Genomic DNA, 17,250 nt, shown 5'->3' with positions numbered 1-17,250 from the left:
GGTAAACATGTCCTGTGTCAACTGTCTTAAAAATATATATGCAGATGAGGTTTACTTTACATTAACTTCCTTAAGGACTTTTTGGTATGGCTGGAAAGGCATCAAAAATTAGCTTTTTTTTCTTTTTAATGGGATATAATTTGATTTTGCAGCGCAAAAGCGTGTAATATTCACAAACGTTTATATTATAAATACAGGTGGGATATTTTACACTGCCACTGTAGTCTTTGATCAGCTAAAGAAGTAAAGCAGTTGATGAGTCCGCCTTTCCACAAGGAGTCGCCAGTGTACGAACAGAAACATGAGCGAATCACTTTTCGAGCTCTCTTGAACCGTCCGACATGCCGTATGCCGGAAGTGTTGTTACGCAGCAAACCGGCGTGACTTTCACAGTCCGACGTCTGTTTAGGGGTTTAGCCGGCAGGGTAGGGTTCGTGTAATATATCACTTAAAATGCAGGTATTAAGAGCAGGGCTAACCTTGTGTCGAAGACATTTAAAAAAGCCAAGGACATTAATTTTAAAAGACGTAAGATATATTTTCCCATTAACTAACTAATCGGGTTGTCGGTTATTGTGTACTATTTAGCGAGCAATGCTAATTGGTTAGATTGCGGGTTGGTGACCCGGCGTTCATTGCCCATGGGTCAATACATGTGCTGTCAGTATGCATTTTGACATATCTTATACCATGCATAGATATTTTTATTAAACTGTTAAAATTGATTTCTTACCATTACTGGTTATGCTCTAAATACTAAATGACATATTATTTACTCCTTTCTGTGCCGGTTATTTTTAATATTAAAGGATAAATCAAGTTTTTTTTTTTTTAATTCCCCACAACAAAACTTTGTGGACTGAAAGTTTATAGTTCATAGAATGTTTGGTAATTGTAAATGTGTTGTGTACTCCTGGACTGTCAGATCTTGCTTAGAATACAGTAAAATTCCAGTTGACATAATCTGAAACTTAACTTAGTATTAACACAAGCCATTGCATTGGTATAGGTGTATAGGCGTGATTTTAACCATAACTGACAAATGTGCCTTATGTTCTCTCAGTGCACCGACGTGTTTCTCTACTTCTGCAGGTGTTAGTGAGCAGCCATCGGACATGTACCTCAGGCATCATTCCCAACGAGAAGATTCGCAACATCGGCATTTCCGCACACATAGATTCAGGGAAGACCACGCTGACTGAACGAGTGCTGTTCTACACGGGCCGGATAGCCGAGATGCATGAGGTACTGACGGAGGCCACCTTCCACGTAGCTTACAGATCGTTGTCAGATTCAGCAAACAAGGATCTCAAATCTGTGAATGCATGAGATTAAAATCCAAGGAAATCAGGCTGATGTTTTCTCTCCTTGAGACACACAAGTACAGTATATAAAGTGATGACAGGTTTTGGTTAGAATGCTGGGTGGGTCAGTGTCCCAGGTTAAAGTTATTGGCCTGAGGCCCAATGGTGACATGGTACCTCTGCCAGCTACAGGATCTGAACCCCTGACCTACTGAGCACAGATGTCTGATGACATGTGAGTGGTGTAGTTGTAACGAGGTTTGTTGCGTCTGTCAATGGGGGCGCCCCCTAGGTGAGGGGTAAGGATGGTGTGGGTGCCATTATGGACTCCATGGAACTGGAGAGGCAGAGGGGTATTACCATCCAGTCAGCCGCCACCTACACCATGTGGAAGGAGCTCAACATTAATATCATAGACACACCAGGTATGCGTCTGGTCGGCCTTTCTGCGGCGGTGGTGTCCAAGCCCGTGATTGGCGCAGTATATTGTCCTACCGTCTCAAGCATAGCACTTGGTTTTCAGTACAGTAACTGTGGCTGTGATCAAATTAGTCACGGTTCATCTTGTGCAGCAATCTGCTTATGTTTGCTTCTGTACCCAGTCATTTAGGATGGCATGTCTCTCTTCACTTTCTCTCCCCTTTTGTTCTCCCTCCTCTTTCTTTCTGGCATGTTCTCTTCCTCTTTTCTGTACCCTCCAGGCCATGTGGACTTCACCATTGAAGTGGAGCGGGCTCTCAGGGTCCTCGACGGAGCGGTCCTGGTTCTGTGCGCTGTGGGCGGGGTCCAGTGTCAGACCATGACGGTGAACAGGCAGATGAAGCGCTACAACGTGCCCTTTCTGACCTTCATCAACAAGCTGGACCGCCAGGGGTCCAGCCCCACCCGTGCGCTGCAGCAGATGAGGTGCCTACTGCCTGTGATCCTGAGTCACTTATGGATGTGGTGGGTTTGCATGCCTGGATGGTCTCTAAAGCCCAGACCTCTCCCACTGCACGCAGGACCAAGCTGAACCACAACGCAGCCTTTTTACAAATCCCCATTGGCCTGGAAGGAAACCTGCGAGGCATCGTGGACCTCGTCGAGGAACGCAGCATTTACTTTGAGGGCCCCTTTGGGTAAGGGCTCCCCCATGTGGCCAAACTCAGAATTGCAGTCCTAAAATGTATGGGGGAGGGGCAGAGACTAGGGGAGTATATGTGGTCAAAGGCACAAAGAAATGGCAATTCAGCAGTTTCACCTGAAATAAGAAGGGAATTCCAGAGGAGAGCTGAGGTAAATTTTTATTTTTAGCTTGTTTTATCTTGCGATTTTGTACCTGCTCCACAGACAGAGTGTGCGATACGACGAGATTCCGTCAGAGCTGCGGGCTGAGGCGAGGGACCGGAGGCAGGAGCTGGTGGAGAGTGTGGCCAATGCAGATGAGACCCTGGGGGAGATGTTCCTGGAGGAGAGGACGCCCAGCGTGGCTGAGTTGAAGGTGCTCAACATGAGCGTCACACACTCACACTCACATCCAGTCTTTGTGGGATGTTCCCATTAACTTCCGTTTTATAAACCCAAACCAATAAACCCCAATAACAGATGACTCTTTATTCCAAATAACAGCAAAGAAAATGATCCTTTCAGGACTAGATAACACAGAAGGCATAACACAGAAGGCTGTGGGTTGTGGGGTCCTGACCTTAACTTGCGTAACACAGAAGGCTGTGGGTTGTGGGGTCCTGACCTTAACTTGCGTAACAAAGAAGGCTGTGGGTTGTGGGGACCTGACCTTAACTTGCGTAACAAAGAGGGCTGTGGGTTGTGGGGTCCTGACCTTAATAACTTGCGTAACAAAGAAGGCTGTGAGTTGTGGGGTCCTGACCTTAACTTGCGTAACAAAGAAGGCTGTGAGTTGTGGGGTCCTGACCTTAACTTGCGTAACAAAGAAGGCTGTGAGTTGTGGGGTCCTGACCTTAATAACTTGCATAACACAGAAGGCTGTGGGTTGTGGGGTCCTGACCTTAACTTGCGTAACAAAGAGGGCTGTGGGTTGTGGGGTCCTGACCTTAATAACTTGCGTAACAAAGAAGGCTGTGGGTTGTGGGGTCCTGACCATGATAACTTGTGTAACAAAGAAGGCTGTGGGTTGTGGGGTCCTGACCTTAACTTGCGTAACAAAGAAGGCTGTGGGTTATGGGGTCATGACCTTAATAACTTGCGTAACAAAGAAGGCTGTGGGTTGTGGGGACCTGACCTTAACTTGCGTAACAAAGAGGGCTGTGGGTTGTGGGGTCCTGACCTTAATAACTTGCGTAACAAAGAAGGCTGTGGGTTGTGGGGTCCTGACCTTAATAACTTGCGTAACAAAGAAGGCTGTGGGTTGTGGGGTCCTGACCTTGATAACTTGCGTAGCAAAGAAGGCCGTGAGTTGTGGGGACCTGACCTTAACTTGCGTAACAAAGAGGGCTGTGGGTTGTGGGGTCCTGACCTTAATAACTTGCGTAACAAAGAAGGCTGTGGGTTGTGGGGTCCTGACCTTGATAACTTGCGTAGCAAAGAAGGCCGTGAGTTGTGGGGACCTGACCTTAACTTGCGTAACAAAGAGGGCTGTGGGTTGTGGGGTCCTGACCTTAATAACTTGCGTAACAAAGAAGGCTGTGGGTTGTGGGGTCCTGACCTTGATAACTTGTATAACACAGAAGGCTGTGGGTTGTGGGGTCCTGACCTTAACTTGCGTAACAAAGAAGGCTGTGGGTTATGGGGTCATGACCTTAATAACTTGCGTAACAAAGAAGGCTGTGGGTTGTGGGGTCCTGACCTTGATAACTTGCGTAGCAAAGAAGGCCGTGAGTTGTGGGGACCTGACCTTAACTTGCGTAACAAAGAGGGCTGTGGGTTGTGGGGTCCTGACCTTAATAACTTGCGTAACAAAGAAGGCTGTGGGTTGTGGGGTCCTGACCTTGATAACTTGCATAACACAGAAGGCTGTGGGGTCCTGATTCTGTTTTGGCCCCCAGGCAGCCATCCGGCGAGCCACTGTTCAGCGGCTCTTCACGCCCGTGCTGGTGGGCAGTGCCCTGAAGAACAAAGGCGTGCAGCCGCTGCTGGATGCCGTTGTGGATTACCTGCCTAACCCCACTGAGGTCAAGAACTACGCCATCCTCAACCACGAGTGAGTCCCTGGAGACCAGGTGACCAGTGTTGGCTGTTGTCAGTGTCAGTCAGCAGTGGGTACTGTCAGTGGCATCCATCTGTGGGCTAGTATGATAGCTGAATCTGGGTCACGCCAAACCTGCACGTGTGGGAACGCAGGTGCACAGGCCTCGCTCCATCACTGTCTAGAAGTGGTGACTCGCGCTCATTACATCATCCATTTCCAGCAGTCTCCGAGGAGACGACCTCATCCGTCTCCCACGGTCTCTGAGGAGATGACCTCATCCGTCTCCCGCAATCTCCAAGGAGACGACCCCATTAGTCTCATGGAATGGCTTCCCCTGCCCCTCATGCACCGGGGGTAGAAAAATAGGACAGCCATTCTAGAGAAGGGGGGAGATAGAGGCATAGATGGGAGCGTTTAGTGCTGTTAATAATGTGAAGGATGGGAGGAGGTGTGAAATTTATAAGGTGAGCCTATCTGATGCTGAACACACAGCTGTGTGTTCCTCTTTGTCGGGATCTATTGTTAGTGGGCCTGATCACCACGGTGTCGGCACTAATGTCCAGTACCTCCCGGGGACCTGCAACTGAAGTGGTGGATTCTGTGTTTGTGCCACTTTAGAGACTCCAGTGAGACCAGTAAGGTCCAGATGGACTCAACACGGGACTCCACACAGCCCTTTGTGGGTCTTGCCTTTAAACTAGAGGTGAGTCGAGCTTTGGGCTCCATGAACATGTTCCCTGCTGACCCCTGGTGGATGGTGCCGTTTGGGTGGGGGGGTCTGACTTGTGCTTCTCCATCCCTCCTGCCTCTAGGCGGGGCGTTTCGGTCAGTTGACGTATGTGCGCGTCTACCAGGGCTGCCTGATGAAGAGCGAGTACATCTACAACACGCGCACGGGGAAGAGGGTGCGAGTGCAGAGGCTGGTCCGGCTGCACGCAGACCAGATGGAGGTGAGGCTGCAGCGAGGGAAAGAAGATCCATTACGATAGCAGTTTTCGATCCGTCCCGGTGGCTGTGGCAGCATTCCCGCTCTTTAAACACTCTGTACTCGGGTAGAAAGCTAATTTGTTCAATAAGCTCATTAACTGGTTCAGTTGAGTTATTAAGTGTTTGAGTCCATCTACTGAGCCCCTCAGGGCCTGCGGGAGTCTTCACCCCCTCTCTGCTGCTGGTCTTCAGTCTTCACTTGGAACCTCTCGTTGAAGCCACCAACATTGACCCGTGTTCTGACTCTGAACCCTCTTGTCCTCTTTCCTTCCTGGGCATGTCTGGGCGCGACAGGATGTGGATGAGGTCTATGCTGGCGACATCTGCGCTCTGTTCGGCATCGACTGCGCCAGCGGCGACACCTTCACGGCTCGTGCCAATGCCAGCCTCTCCATGGTGAGGCTCCCGTGCTGCCCTGATCCAGCCCTGGCTGCCGTTGCGTGCCTCCCCCAGTGTGCGGGGCCACGTTGACACACTGCTCTATACTTTTCCATCTGACAGTTTTGTAATGAATCTGTGTTTTTTGTAGGAGTCCATCCATGTGCCAGATCCAGTAATCTCCATGTCTGTAAAACCATTAAACAAGGTAGTCACTCTCTCATACTGGATATATACCAGTAGGAACGGTCATGATTCCTCATCTCAAGGCCCTAATGCCCCCCCCCCAGCTTGTCTTCATCGCTGTCTTATTGGCCCCCTTCAGAATGACTTGGACAAGTTCTCAAAAGGAATAAACCGCTTCACGAGGGAGGACCCCACCTTCAGGGTCCATTTTGACTCGGAGAGCAAAGAGACTGTAATCTCTGGAATGGGCGAACTGCATTTGGAGATCTACTCACAGGTGAACAAGATCATGTTTAACAATAATCATGTTTTATCTCTATTTAGATCTGTGGGTCTAAGTATATGAGTGATTACACAGTTGTAACTCAGCTGTCGTTCTTTCTCCCTGCTGCCCCCTAGAGGATGGAGAGGGAATACAACTGTCCTTGCTTGATGGGCAAACCCAAGGTGGCATTCAGGGAGACCATATCCAGCCTCGTTCCGTAAGTGCTGCTCTTATACTCACTCACACGCAAATATCCAAGAATGCTCTGCTGTCTATGAAGGTCCAGTTCAGAAAAAATTGGAAAGACTAATTACCAGAAGCTCATTTGGCCATGATTCTTTGCGCGCCATTTTTCAAAGGGACATAATTTACGAGTCACATTCCAGAACTTATTTGTAGTGGTACAAACTAACTGGCATGGCTTCCACGTCAACTACACCCCCATCACCTGACGCTTCCTCTGACGGAGCACTCGCCTCTTCCGTGATGTCACCATGACGGCAGCATGTGCCGTGCTCCGCCAACTCGGTCAGCCTTGAAGTGTGATGGTTGGGTACAGGTTGTCCATTCTTAAAAGGCTGCCATGTGATTGGCTGAAACTGCGTTAATTCCTGTGATGTGATAGGCTGGTAAGTGCTGTCAAACACTGGTCCTTATTGGCAGTTTATCCCAGGTTCACATTTTCTTATCATTCAATTTTTATATAACGATAAGTCGATATATGGTTTATATCGTCAAGCTCTATTCCCTTGGTAAATTAACCCCGACTGTGGAATTTTCCCAGGTGGCAATCAGGTTCACGCCTGTGCAGCAGCCCATTACGGACTGAACTGCGTCTCTCAGGCACAATTCTGCGGCCTAATTCTGTGGTTGAGAAACACTAATTTAAAGGACACGCTGCATAGTTTTCTTGTATGCATTTAATTCAGTTGCATCTTTGAATGTGGCCGTTTTACAGGCCGTCGCTCTATTTTCTGTTGGATATTGCTACTTGCTAACATGATTAGTGGAAATTAAAAAGAGACGAACAGCAGGACATTACCGTGCTGTAGTGTGTCACCGGAGTAATACTGTACCAACAGTGTGATGCTTAATTATGAGCATAATTACATGACTGATCGTCTGTATGGACTCAGAGCTGCACAGTGCCAAGCTAGACAGATGATAATTGTGGTAATGCTCAGCACTAGAGGGAGTTCTGCAGAAAAGATGGGGGTGCTTTGGGCCTCAGATTTAATCAACTTAATTGTTCTTAATTAAGGAAGGTTTAGACACAGGAAAGTGTGTGAGTAGGGGAACAGGGGTTCTGGGGACGACGCCAGAAGCTCAGTTGGTGGGTAAGGGGGTTGTGGCGGTGTTAGCTGGAGGCAGTGCCGTGGGGACATCTGGGTTGTTTTTCTGCACTGAGAACTCTCACGCCCTCTGCTGGAGACCATGTGAAAAGCAGCACCCAAGGGATTATCTCCTGTAAAACACCACAAGGCAGCTTAAGAATCATTGACCAAAACAAGAAGGATTTTTTTTTTTTTCCCCCCGACTTATTTGTAAACCCATGCTTTTGGGTGGTGTGCCGCAGTTATCTGTGCATGTTACTCGGGTAAAATGCAAAACACATGCAATTTAAGAAACCTCACTACACATTTTATCCAAGTTATGCCCGGTGTTAAACTGGTACTGTGTTTAAAGCCTGCTCAGCTGAACACTGACATTCTCAAAGATCACCAGACACTGTGTGAGGCCAGATAAGAATAGAATTAGCAAAAATATTAGTAAAATATTTTATATTACATTCCTGCTGTATCCTTAAGTAAAAGCTTAATATATGATATATTACTAATATATATTACTATATTAATAATATATGAGTAATATTACAGAAATGATTAGATACAGAATTTTAATGCTGATTTCAGAAGTAGTGTCACTCTGAAATTGGCTATTGAAAGCCACATCTTTTATACATTTACCCATAATTACCTGGGAGACCATGTCGTGAAGCAGGATGTGGTACCGGAACTTCAGCTGGTCCCCCTCAGACTCCTGCGGAAGCGGGCAGAGCAGACGGGAGACTGGGTCAGTGTCCTTTAAATAACCTCTGTCACTGTCTCAGAGGAGACCGTGTGAGCTGGGCTCAAAATACCTGAACGGTTTGGACTCGCACCCTGACAACTGCAGAGGGTATTTTGGAGAACGCATCCAAGAGTAGTTAGGTGAGATGATTTCATCACCTGACTGAATGAAACTCTTTTTCATCCATAAATGCCCCTGGTTCAGAAAAGCACGAAGGGCCCTGCATCCATTAGAAATGATTCCTCGTTTAAATTATTTGAATTCTAAGCCATTCAGGTCACTTGGGAAAGGTGTCCACAGGCCTACGGTAATAATAATAACAGCCACAAGGGGGCGCCCTTCTGGCGGCACTCACCTGCTGCATGATGTTGGTCACCTGGGCCACGTTGTACAGGGTGCTTTCATTGGACTCCTTCAGCATGACGAAACTGGCTGCCGCGGCCCCCAGCCTCCACAGCGGCTTCATCTCAGGCGCCACGTGCCCGTAGCTGTCTGCGGGTCACAGGTAGCCATGACAACAACCAATTACAGCCCTGTTCAAAAGTCCTTCGGGAATCAGAATTGGTAACCGTTCCAGTGATAGTGTGCTGTGTGGATCCCGGTGTAGAGGGGTGTTTGTGAGGGGGGGCTGGCTGTCTCCATGCCTGGGATGTCGTTCGCCGTCACCAAGCTGCCAGAGTCCCTCAGTCGCCGGTAGAAAGACTCCTCCTGGTCAGTGGTGTTGACGGCAGACAGGGCCTGGCATGAGTACTGCACCAGGGGGGCACCCTCCTCCCCCCCGCTTGGGAACTGCACCTCTGCCGAGCACGGCCCCACCGACTGCTGTAATGGGGGGAGGGGGGGGGGGCAGTTAATAGAGCTCTTGGGCAACTGGGGCTGTTTCGCAATCGAGAGCAAACAGGCGTTTTCTGTGCAAACAGACATGAAGGTAAAAAATGCAAAGGAGGACAAATGCGCACACACACACACATGTGCATGCACACACGCGCATACACGCACACACCTGACTGTGACGTTGTCAGGACTTACATTACTGACCGCGTCCTTCAGAGAGAACTCCAGCTTGTACTTGTTGCCCTTTTCTTCTGTCTCCTGTGTGAGGGAAGGAAAGACCGACAGAGTAACAGCCCCTTTGTGCAGTGTTGGGAGTAACGGCGTTTAAGTATAATGGCGTTACTAACGGCGTTATTTTTTCAGTAACGGAGTAATCTAATTAATTATTTTTCCCATACTTGCAACGCCGTTATCGTTACTGAGAATGTTAAGTAGCGCGTTACTAAAATTTGGTTGAATGACGCGTGAGATGTCAAGCTTTGGTTTTATCAGCTGCCTGACGAGAGATAATGATGACGCCGCTGCAAATGCGATGATGATTGGCTGGGTGGGCGGATGCCATGCTCATGGTGTCTCACTGCACGCTCACTGACACTCCGACTTCCACTACCTCTGAACACACTGGACAGCGACAATGGCGACGAGCCAGGGAAATTCAAAGGTAGCGTTCCGAACTGGAAGTACCGGCACTACTTCTCCCTCGTCGAAATTAAAGGCAATAATGTATATGTATCATGCACGCTATGCCCAGGAAAAAAGATATTATCCACGTCTACCTCAAGCAACTCTAACCTTATGAAGCACCTTACATCTACACATGCTAACACGAAACTTGTTGCTGCTGCTAACCAGACCCCAAGCTCAAATGCAGCTAGCGTGAGCTCCAGCGAAGGAGACGGAGACACTCCGTTAAAACAAGCATCGCTCGATTTTTCGGGTCTTAAATGCAAAGTGTGTTAACATTATTTATTTTCAATATTTAATTTGGTTACTTTTCGGAATATTTAAGAGTAGGATAGTGTTCCGTTTATTGTGCAGTAGGCCTAATATACAGTTACAGAGTAACTGCAGTACTTAAAGGCTAGATTTTCCTTTGTTTCTTTTTACCCAAGTTTACATTTGTGTGTCTTAATTTTGCACTTGAATTTTATTTTCAATTTTTATTTTTTATATGTTTTTTATTTCTAGGCATATCATATGGCAGGCTGCAAGCTAAGTTCAAATAAATACCAAATGTTCTAAAATACTGTTTTTATTCTTCAATCAGTTATTGTAAACATCTTTGACGTTAAAGATGTTATAGAACATAATAGCGCTGTAGAACATAAAAAATAATGTCAGTTATGTTGCTGAGTAACTAATTACTTTTACAGTGTGGTAACGGAGTTACTAACTCAATTACTTTTTGGCAGAAGTAATTTGTAACTGTAACTAATTACTTTTTTAAAGTAAGATGACAACACTGCCTTTGTGTGGGAAAGGCGGCTCAGAGCTCCGTTTGCGCTCCTCACCTGCAGACATGCGGCCTCACCTGCAGTGCGGCGCTGCTGATCGCATCCAGCAGGAAGAGCTTGCAGGGGGAGCTATGCTGGGTGTTGAGGAAGTGCTGGGCTACGATGGCCGCCCGCCGGGCGGGGTAGTGCGCCGGGTTCAGGTCTTTCACTGGCATGGCGGCCTCCTCCTACACGATGCAAGGAGACAGAGGAGGTGGAGGTGATGGATCTCTGGGGAGGGTCAGGGAGTGTGTGCCAGGGTCAGATCCGGCGAGAGTGTGGGAAGGAGCAGAAGTGCGGCAGCTGGAGCCTGACCCTGCAAATGGAGACACTTCCTGCTTCTCCAGGAACTTGGCCAATGCGAGCAGAGGACCGGCCCCTTTTCCTTAAAGGGACAGGCTCTATTTTTTCCTCAAGTAAATGACGCACATGGCCTCACGTGTTCGGTTTTAATTAAGAGTGGAATCATCGTTATGCTAATCGTGTGGGACATTGCCTGTCGTCCGCAGGTTCGAGTTCACACACAAGAAGCAGTCTGGGGGCGCTGGGCAGTACGGGAAGGTGATCGGGGTTCTGGAGCCGCTGGACCCGGACGATTTCACCAAGCTGGAGTTCGCTGATGAGACCATCGGCACCAACGTGCCCAAACAGTTTATTCCGGCTGTCGAGAAGGTGAGGCCTTCAGCTCCTGCCTTAGAAGTCAGCATTTAATCAGTCAAATGACCATTTAAAATGTAAAATTAAAATGTCTTTTTAAAAATTATGTATAGCTTGAGAACAAATGACACTCGCACAAGTGCACAAGCAGTGCCTTAAAACTGCACAGAAAGTGTGTTTAAACTAAACTGGTTTAATGTCCTGTAATGAGCTTTGAAAGTACTTTCCCAGATTAAGGCATAAAAATATTAAGAAATCCGGTAATGAACATGATTAAATATTAAGAAGTCTGCCAATGGTGTCCTGGTGTCATTTCAAATGACTGTTACTTGAAAACCTATCTGATTGGCTAAAAAAATGGGGAATCAGGGTCCAATCAGCGTTCAGCGGTCTGGGGCCAGGCCTAGCCACATGTTTATGATCAGCTGTACTCCCCCACCCCCAACAGGGCTTCAGGGAAGCCTGCGAGAAAGGCCCGCTGACAGGCCACAAGATCTCAGGCGTGCGCTTTGTGCTGAAAGATGGCGCACATCACATGGTGGATTCAAATGAGATCTCCTTCATAAGGGCCGGCGAGGGCGCCGTGAAGCAAGGTGGGTATCCCCCCCCCATTTTCTCATTACCCACTTCTCCTCCGTCTGAGCTGACACTCTCTGATTTCTCTCTATCGATCCCTGATGTCTCTTCTAAGAAGCCTTTTATTTGTACATAAATCATTTTCTCCTATTACCACGATTGATCGCTCTTTATTTTATAATGTTTCATCTTCATTCGACCTGGCTCATAAAATCAACAGGATGTTTAATGGAGCCTGAAAGATGCAGGTCTGCGATGGCCTGGCACCCCGTCCATGGTGGCACCCCAGCCTTGTGCCCTTTGCCAGCTACAGTGGGGTCTGCATGTCCATGACTAGTTGGAGGAGAGGAGAGATGGATGGAATCTAACCAAAAACAATGCTATTTGTCTTTGTGTCCATCGTACCCACCCCCCACGACATCGTAGCCATGGAGAAGGCTGCCATAGTCCTGCTGGAGCCCATCATGTCGGTAGAAGTTGTTGCCCCCAATGAGTTCCAGGGTGCAGTCATCGCCGGGGTCAACCGTCGCCATGGTGTCATCTCTGGACAGGATGGGGCAGAGGACTATTTCACGCTCTACGCGGATGTGAGTGCCTCTCCGTCCTCTGGGCTCAGCCCTTTGGGTTCCGGCCCTCGTGTGGTGTGAGGCGGCAAAGCGCTTGACACCGGTCCCCTCTCCCATCTCCAGGTTCCACTGAATGACATGTTTGGGTACTCGACTGAGCTGCGGTCCAACACCGAGGTAAGATACCGCCTTGTCAGGCCGGCTCACGGGTGCATCTGCTGCGGAGCCAGCGGTCTGACGCTTTGTCACCCCCCAGGGAAAAGGAGAGTACACCATGGACTATGCCAGGTACAAGCCATGCTCCCCCAGCACACAAGAGGAGCTCCACCATAAGTATCTGGAGGCCACTGGACAGCTGCCTGCCAAGAAGGGCAAGGCTAAGAACTGACATGACATGAACTGACATGCGCACATATATATATATATATATATATATATATAGACACACACACACACACACACACACACACACATTCCCTCGCCTTGGAATGTTACTGCAGTCGGATCCAGCCTCTTCACGGATATGATCTACTTAGACAAACAACCAAGGAACTGGGGATATTCAGCAGCTGCATATGTACTGTGTACACTGTCTTATAATATTAAAAAAGATAATGTAAACCCTGAGGACTTATTTTTCAGCCCACTGTCATTAAAATTCAGCACTAGCCTTTTTCGTTTGTTTTGTACAGATGCTAAATGCACCGAGTATGTAAGCACTGGCGCCTTGGCGAAAGTTAATCATTAAAACAGGAGGCCTGTTAACCCCCAAGAAATCCATTATTCATCAAAATGCAGTGTACACACACAGCGAGGAGCACTACCCCTGTGACCGGTCTCCATCTTAACCAAATATGTGCTGCTCAACACAGATTCAAAGGTTAACAAACAGAACAGATACTAAGAAACTGCCGTTGTAAAAATTAAATACAGAAGAATTCAGTTTGACCCAAAATGAGGGACTGAATATAAATTACGGTAACACTGCCAACCAGTGAATAGTGATCGACTAGTCGATCAGTCAGACATTTCTAGTCCCAACCCCCCTCCCCCCCCATTGTTGAAATATAGCCACACCGCCCACCCCCCATCAGCAAAATATACCATTGTGATTCCATAGTTCACCAGAGTATTCTTTACAAAAGTAACTCTCAGAATCAGAACTCTCAGTATAAAACAAAGCTTGCATGTCCTAGCAATGGGACTGGCAACCCAACGACAGGCCTTAAACACACCATGCGGTGCGTAATCCAGTTACTTACTGGGATTCCACTTGAGGGGCTTGTCAGCGAAATCTGGCTCCCCTTCTGGATGGACTGGGTGAGTCTCCCAGCGGCGGCCAGCATGTCTGTGCCGCGCGCCGGCTTGCCGCTGGAGGCTGCAGTGGGGCTGCCCCGCGCTGGGGACGGGGCGGCCAGCACCAGCACCGCACAGAAACACCAGAACATGCTGTCGCAACTGACGGGCCCCCGCGGGCCGGGCAGTGTTTATATGCAGTGGGGGCGGGAACTAACCTCTTAAACAAAACCACCCTTAACTTCGAAAGCACAATGACAAAACAAAACATCACCCACAAAACTTAACAGTCAGGCTTGTAAAGGTTTCTGCTATATCTTAACCCCAGATTCATTTATCTGTTCACTTTACAGCACTGGTGCATGTTTTTATTATATATATATATATATATATATATATATATATATATATATATATATATGTGTGTGTGTGTGAGCCCAAGTTTGTTAAGCATAAAGATGCTTGTGAAGACATTATCAGTTTATATATATATAAAAACTGATAATGTCTTCACAAGCATCTTTATCCTTAAAAAACTTGGCCTGACGTTGTAAAAACAGTAAGAGTTTGGTGTCTGAGTGGTAACTAATTCCCAGCTGCCCCCCTGATCGTTTTTAGAACATTTAAACTTTGTTTCTATGGCTCTCTGTGCTGAGAGAATGGGCTCTTTCAGACACAGACATCGTTTACTGCAGCCCTCTGGGAACTGAAGACTGAACGAACAGACGGGACAGAGAGCCAAGCGAATACTGAAGAGAATGTCTCAGAGAAACACTATTAGTCGTTAGGGTAGCAGAACATAATGGACTGCTAAATGAAATGGTGCGAGGCTGTGTGTAATTATGTATGTCTGTATTCCCTATGAACCTGGCTGGCTGTGGGGTAAAACTGTTACCAAAAGCAGAGCCTTCTGATTCGGGTGTGAAAATGACCAAATGACTTTCCTTCGCTTGCCGTGGAAAGCGCGGTCACTGAAGCCGTGGGTTTACTGCCGCGAAAAAGCTGCCAATCCAGATAACAAACACTAGAGGGCAGTAAAAGCAAGTTATTAAACTTAAGCTAAAACCCTCCAACCCTTGCTACAAAAACGCACATAGAACCGGCTCTGCCCCGATTATGATTTTTTTCCTTTTCCAATTAAAGAGCAGAATTAAATCTGATGACACAAACCCGACCATCCTATCAGCAGCCACGTGATAATAACCTTTACAATTACATTAGTGCAACGCCCCCCACCCCACCCCACCCCAGTGAGAAGGGTACATGATTATAATGACCGATTAAATCAGAAAACACTAAATGTAGCTGTCCTACATTTCAAAAATATTTCCAGCACTAAAAACACGACAACCAGCTGTAAACGCCCCAATGGGCAAAGAGAAAAGCAATGTGGGGTGGGGGGGGGGGGGTCTAAGGATTTACTGAGAGTGTACCTGGTGATTACATGGCCACCAAAGACGACACAGCTTACTAAATAATAATGAAAATATAATAATCAGTTTAACACTTCAGACTGAATGAGAAAATCACGTCTGCATATTTCACATTTACTCTATAATCACAGATTAGTACGGATTACACTAATTCCATTAGATAAGATTTTATACGAGAGGCATTTCTTAATGGAGACAGAGTTGAATGTGAGCAGTGACGTCATCTCAGAACCGAAGATGGCTGGACATGCATTATTCATAAAGGCCTGCAGTTACGTTTATTTTAGAAGCCAGTTTGGTCGTATTCCCTTCAGCACCTCTGAGCTGTACCAGGAGGTTGCAAACGCCATAGAACTTGTCTTTATTTAGAGATCCTTATTTTTCACAGCATTCACATGCCATGTTAATTAAAATAACAAAATATGAACACCTCCCCCCCCCCCCGGTAAAAAGGATGCCTGTTTGCCACACACAGATGAAATCTACTGACAAATGACCTCCACGCGATGAATTACAGAGGAATCCTAACTGACATCGATGGAAGACCTGCTTCTGGCAGAGAAGAATTACGAGCTGTAGTAGAAATAAGACATAAAATCAGGATAAAAAAATTAATTCTAACCAATTTGTCCTGCTAATTTTAACCATTAAGAATGTTGGTTGGCTGAGTTCAAAACGTGGCACACCGCTGTCACCACACTCAGCAGCCGTTCTTAAAAAAAACATTAAATTCTGATGACCTTGTCCATTTATTCAGTCAGTCAGCTTACCAGTGATGTCACCAGTCGACAGACTTCACAGAAATGTGCAGCACACCACAATGAAGTTGTGACACAGGTCAATGTTACAGTCAAGCGTGCAAATTGGATGTCCATTTACAATTTACATTTACTGCATTTGGCAGACGCCCTGTCCATGTGACATCATTACATGGGGCTTCAGTTGAAGGATGGGGGGGGGGGGGGGGCACACAATGAGCAAAGCTTCTCCCAGTCCCCACCCCCCAAAAATGCCCTGACTTCAGGGAGCTGGTAAACTTAATGCCACTGACCCTGTATGAAGTGGCTGTGAGTGTGTCCACCTAGCAACCTAAGAAAACAGCAGGAGAACTCTGCCCCCAAAGGAAAAGCAGGGTCAATATTAAAACTGACCAATAAGAGAGCAGGGCTGCTTCACAGATCGTCCTCTTCCACCTGTGGGGAGGACGGCTGCCCTCAAGGTGTCATTATTCAAACCTGCACTGCATAAATTAGCGAGCAATGATGCACTCAGTTTAAAATTTGCATGTAATAAAGTTACCTCACTCCTATTTATACACTGGGACCATGGGCGTAAAATACGGGAGGTGGGGGTGTAACCCCCCCTCCCCCAATAAAAAAAACAGGCCAATGCATGCCCCAGGACCCCCCTAAATGGGTGGAGACCTTAACCCAGTGGTTCAACCCAAAGTTAAGCCGCTGACAGGGATATGTATCAATACCGCACAACAGCAAGAATATTTAAAGAAGCAATTCTTAACAAACAACTCAACACCCGTTAATAATGTTCAGTAACATCTGAATCACCATTTGTACTCCGTGTTATTAATTAAAAATGATCAAAACTAACTCCACAATCTGATTTTTCTGTCCCACGTTCAGAGGAACAGTGACCCCGGAAGGAAAGTATCCAGAAAGAAATTACAGTTAAATCATTAACATTAATTGGTCAGATATACCCAGTAACTGCTAGGAAAGAAACTATAATCATACAATCATTTTTTTATACATTCGACATAGTTATAGTAAGGGATGTACTATTCCGATGTTACATTCGAAAAGTCTTGCTACTCGTTTATATTGCTCAAATTTGAGAAAATCTGGCTTCGAACAAATTAATTAATAACGAAATAACTAACCCAAATCCTAATGATGAATGCTGAGCACTAAGGACAGCACTCTGAAAGGGATGTCACTTCTTTACTGCGAGACCGCGACACTCGCACGCTTCTGGATCCCCGGGATACCCGCCAATCAGCTGACCTCGCCGCGAGTCACGTGAGTCAGCCAGGCTCGCCGCGA

At 47.0% G+C, this 17,250-nt stretch overlaps 2 protein-coding genes across 3 annotated transcripts; one reads left to right on the top strand and one right to left on the bottom strand.

Moving 5' to 3' along the window:
- Positions 1-369: 369 nt before the first annotated feature.
- On the top strand, positions 370-12,896 carry gfm1 (G elongation factor, mitochondrial 1). The gene is made up of 18 exons (XM_023818148.2): positions 370-528; positions 1,093-1,245; positions 1,597-1,729; positions 2,006-2,210; positions 2,306-2,422; positions 2,634-2,784; positions 4,307-4,461; positions 5,068-5,152; positions 5,262-5,399; positions 5,731-5,832; positions 5,966-6,022; positions 6,140-6,277; positions 6,400-6,482; positions 11,172-11,334; positions 11,768-11,912; positions 12,322-12,482; positions 12,585-12,638; positions 12,718-12,896. The coding sequence occupies exons 1-18, from the start codon at positions 454-456 to the stop codon at positions 12,847-12,849; spliced, it is 2,247 nt and encodes a 748-aa protein (XP_023673916.2). The 5' UTR covers positions 370-453; the 3' UTR covers positions 12,850-12,896.
- lxn (latexin) lies at positions 7,168-17,205 on the bottom strand. 2 transcript variants are annotated; one of them, XM_023818150.2, is made up of 7 exons: positions 17,088-17,205; positions 10,701-10,850; positions 9,365-9,427; positions 8,980-9,157; positions 8,691-8,827; positions 8,243-8,305; positions 7,168-7,730 (listed from the first exon to the last, which is right to left on the bottom strand). In XM_023818150.2, the coding sequence occupies exons 2-7, from the start codon at positions 10,836-10,838 to the stop codon at positions 7,623-7,625; spliced, it is 687 nt and encodes a 228-aa protein (XP_023673918.2). In that variant the 5' UTR covers positions 10,839-10,850; positions 17,088-17,205; the 3' UTR covers positions 7,168-7,622. The 2 variants fall into 2 exon arrangements, with proteins under 2 accessions (XP_023673918.2, XP_023673917.2); XM_023818149.2 differs by lacking the exon at positions 17,088-17,205 and adding an exon at positions 13,724-13,939.
- Positions 17,206-17,250: the final 45 nt, after the last annotated feature.

This window comes from Paramormyrops kingsleyae, chromosome 17 (genome assembly GCF_048594095.1).
Source record: "Paramormyrops kingsleyae isolate MSU_618 chromosome 17, PKINGS_0.4, whole genome shotgun sequence".
Classification (NCBI taxonomy): Eukaryota; Metazoa; Chordata; class Actinopteri; order Osteoglossiformes; family Mormyridae; genus Paramormyrops; species Paramormyrops kingsleyae.
The sequence above is the reverse complement of the archived record's forward strand: the minus strand, read 5'-3'. Positions and strand labels throughout refer to the sequence as shown.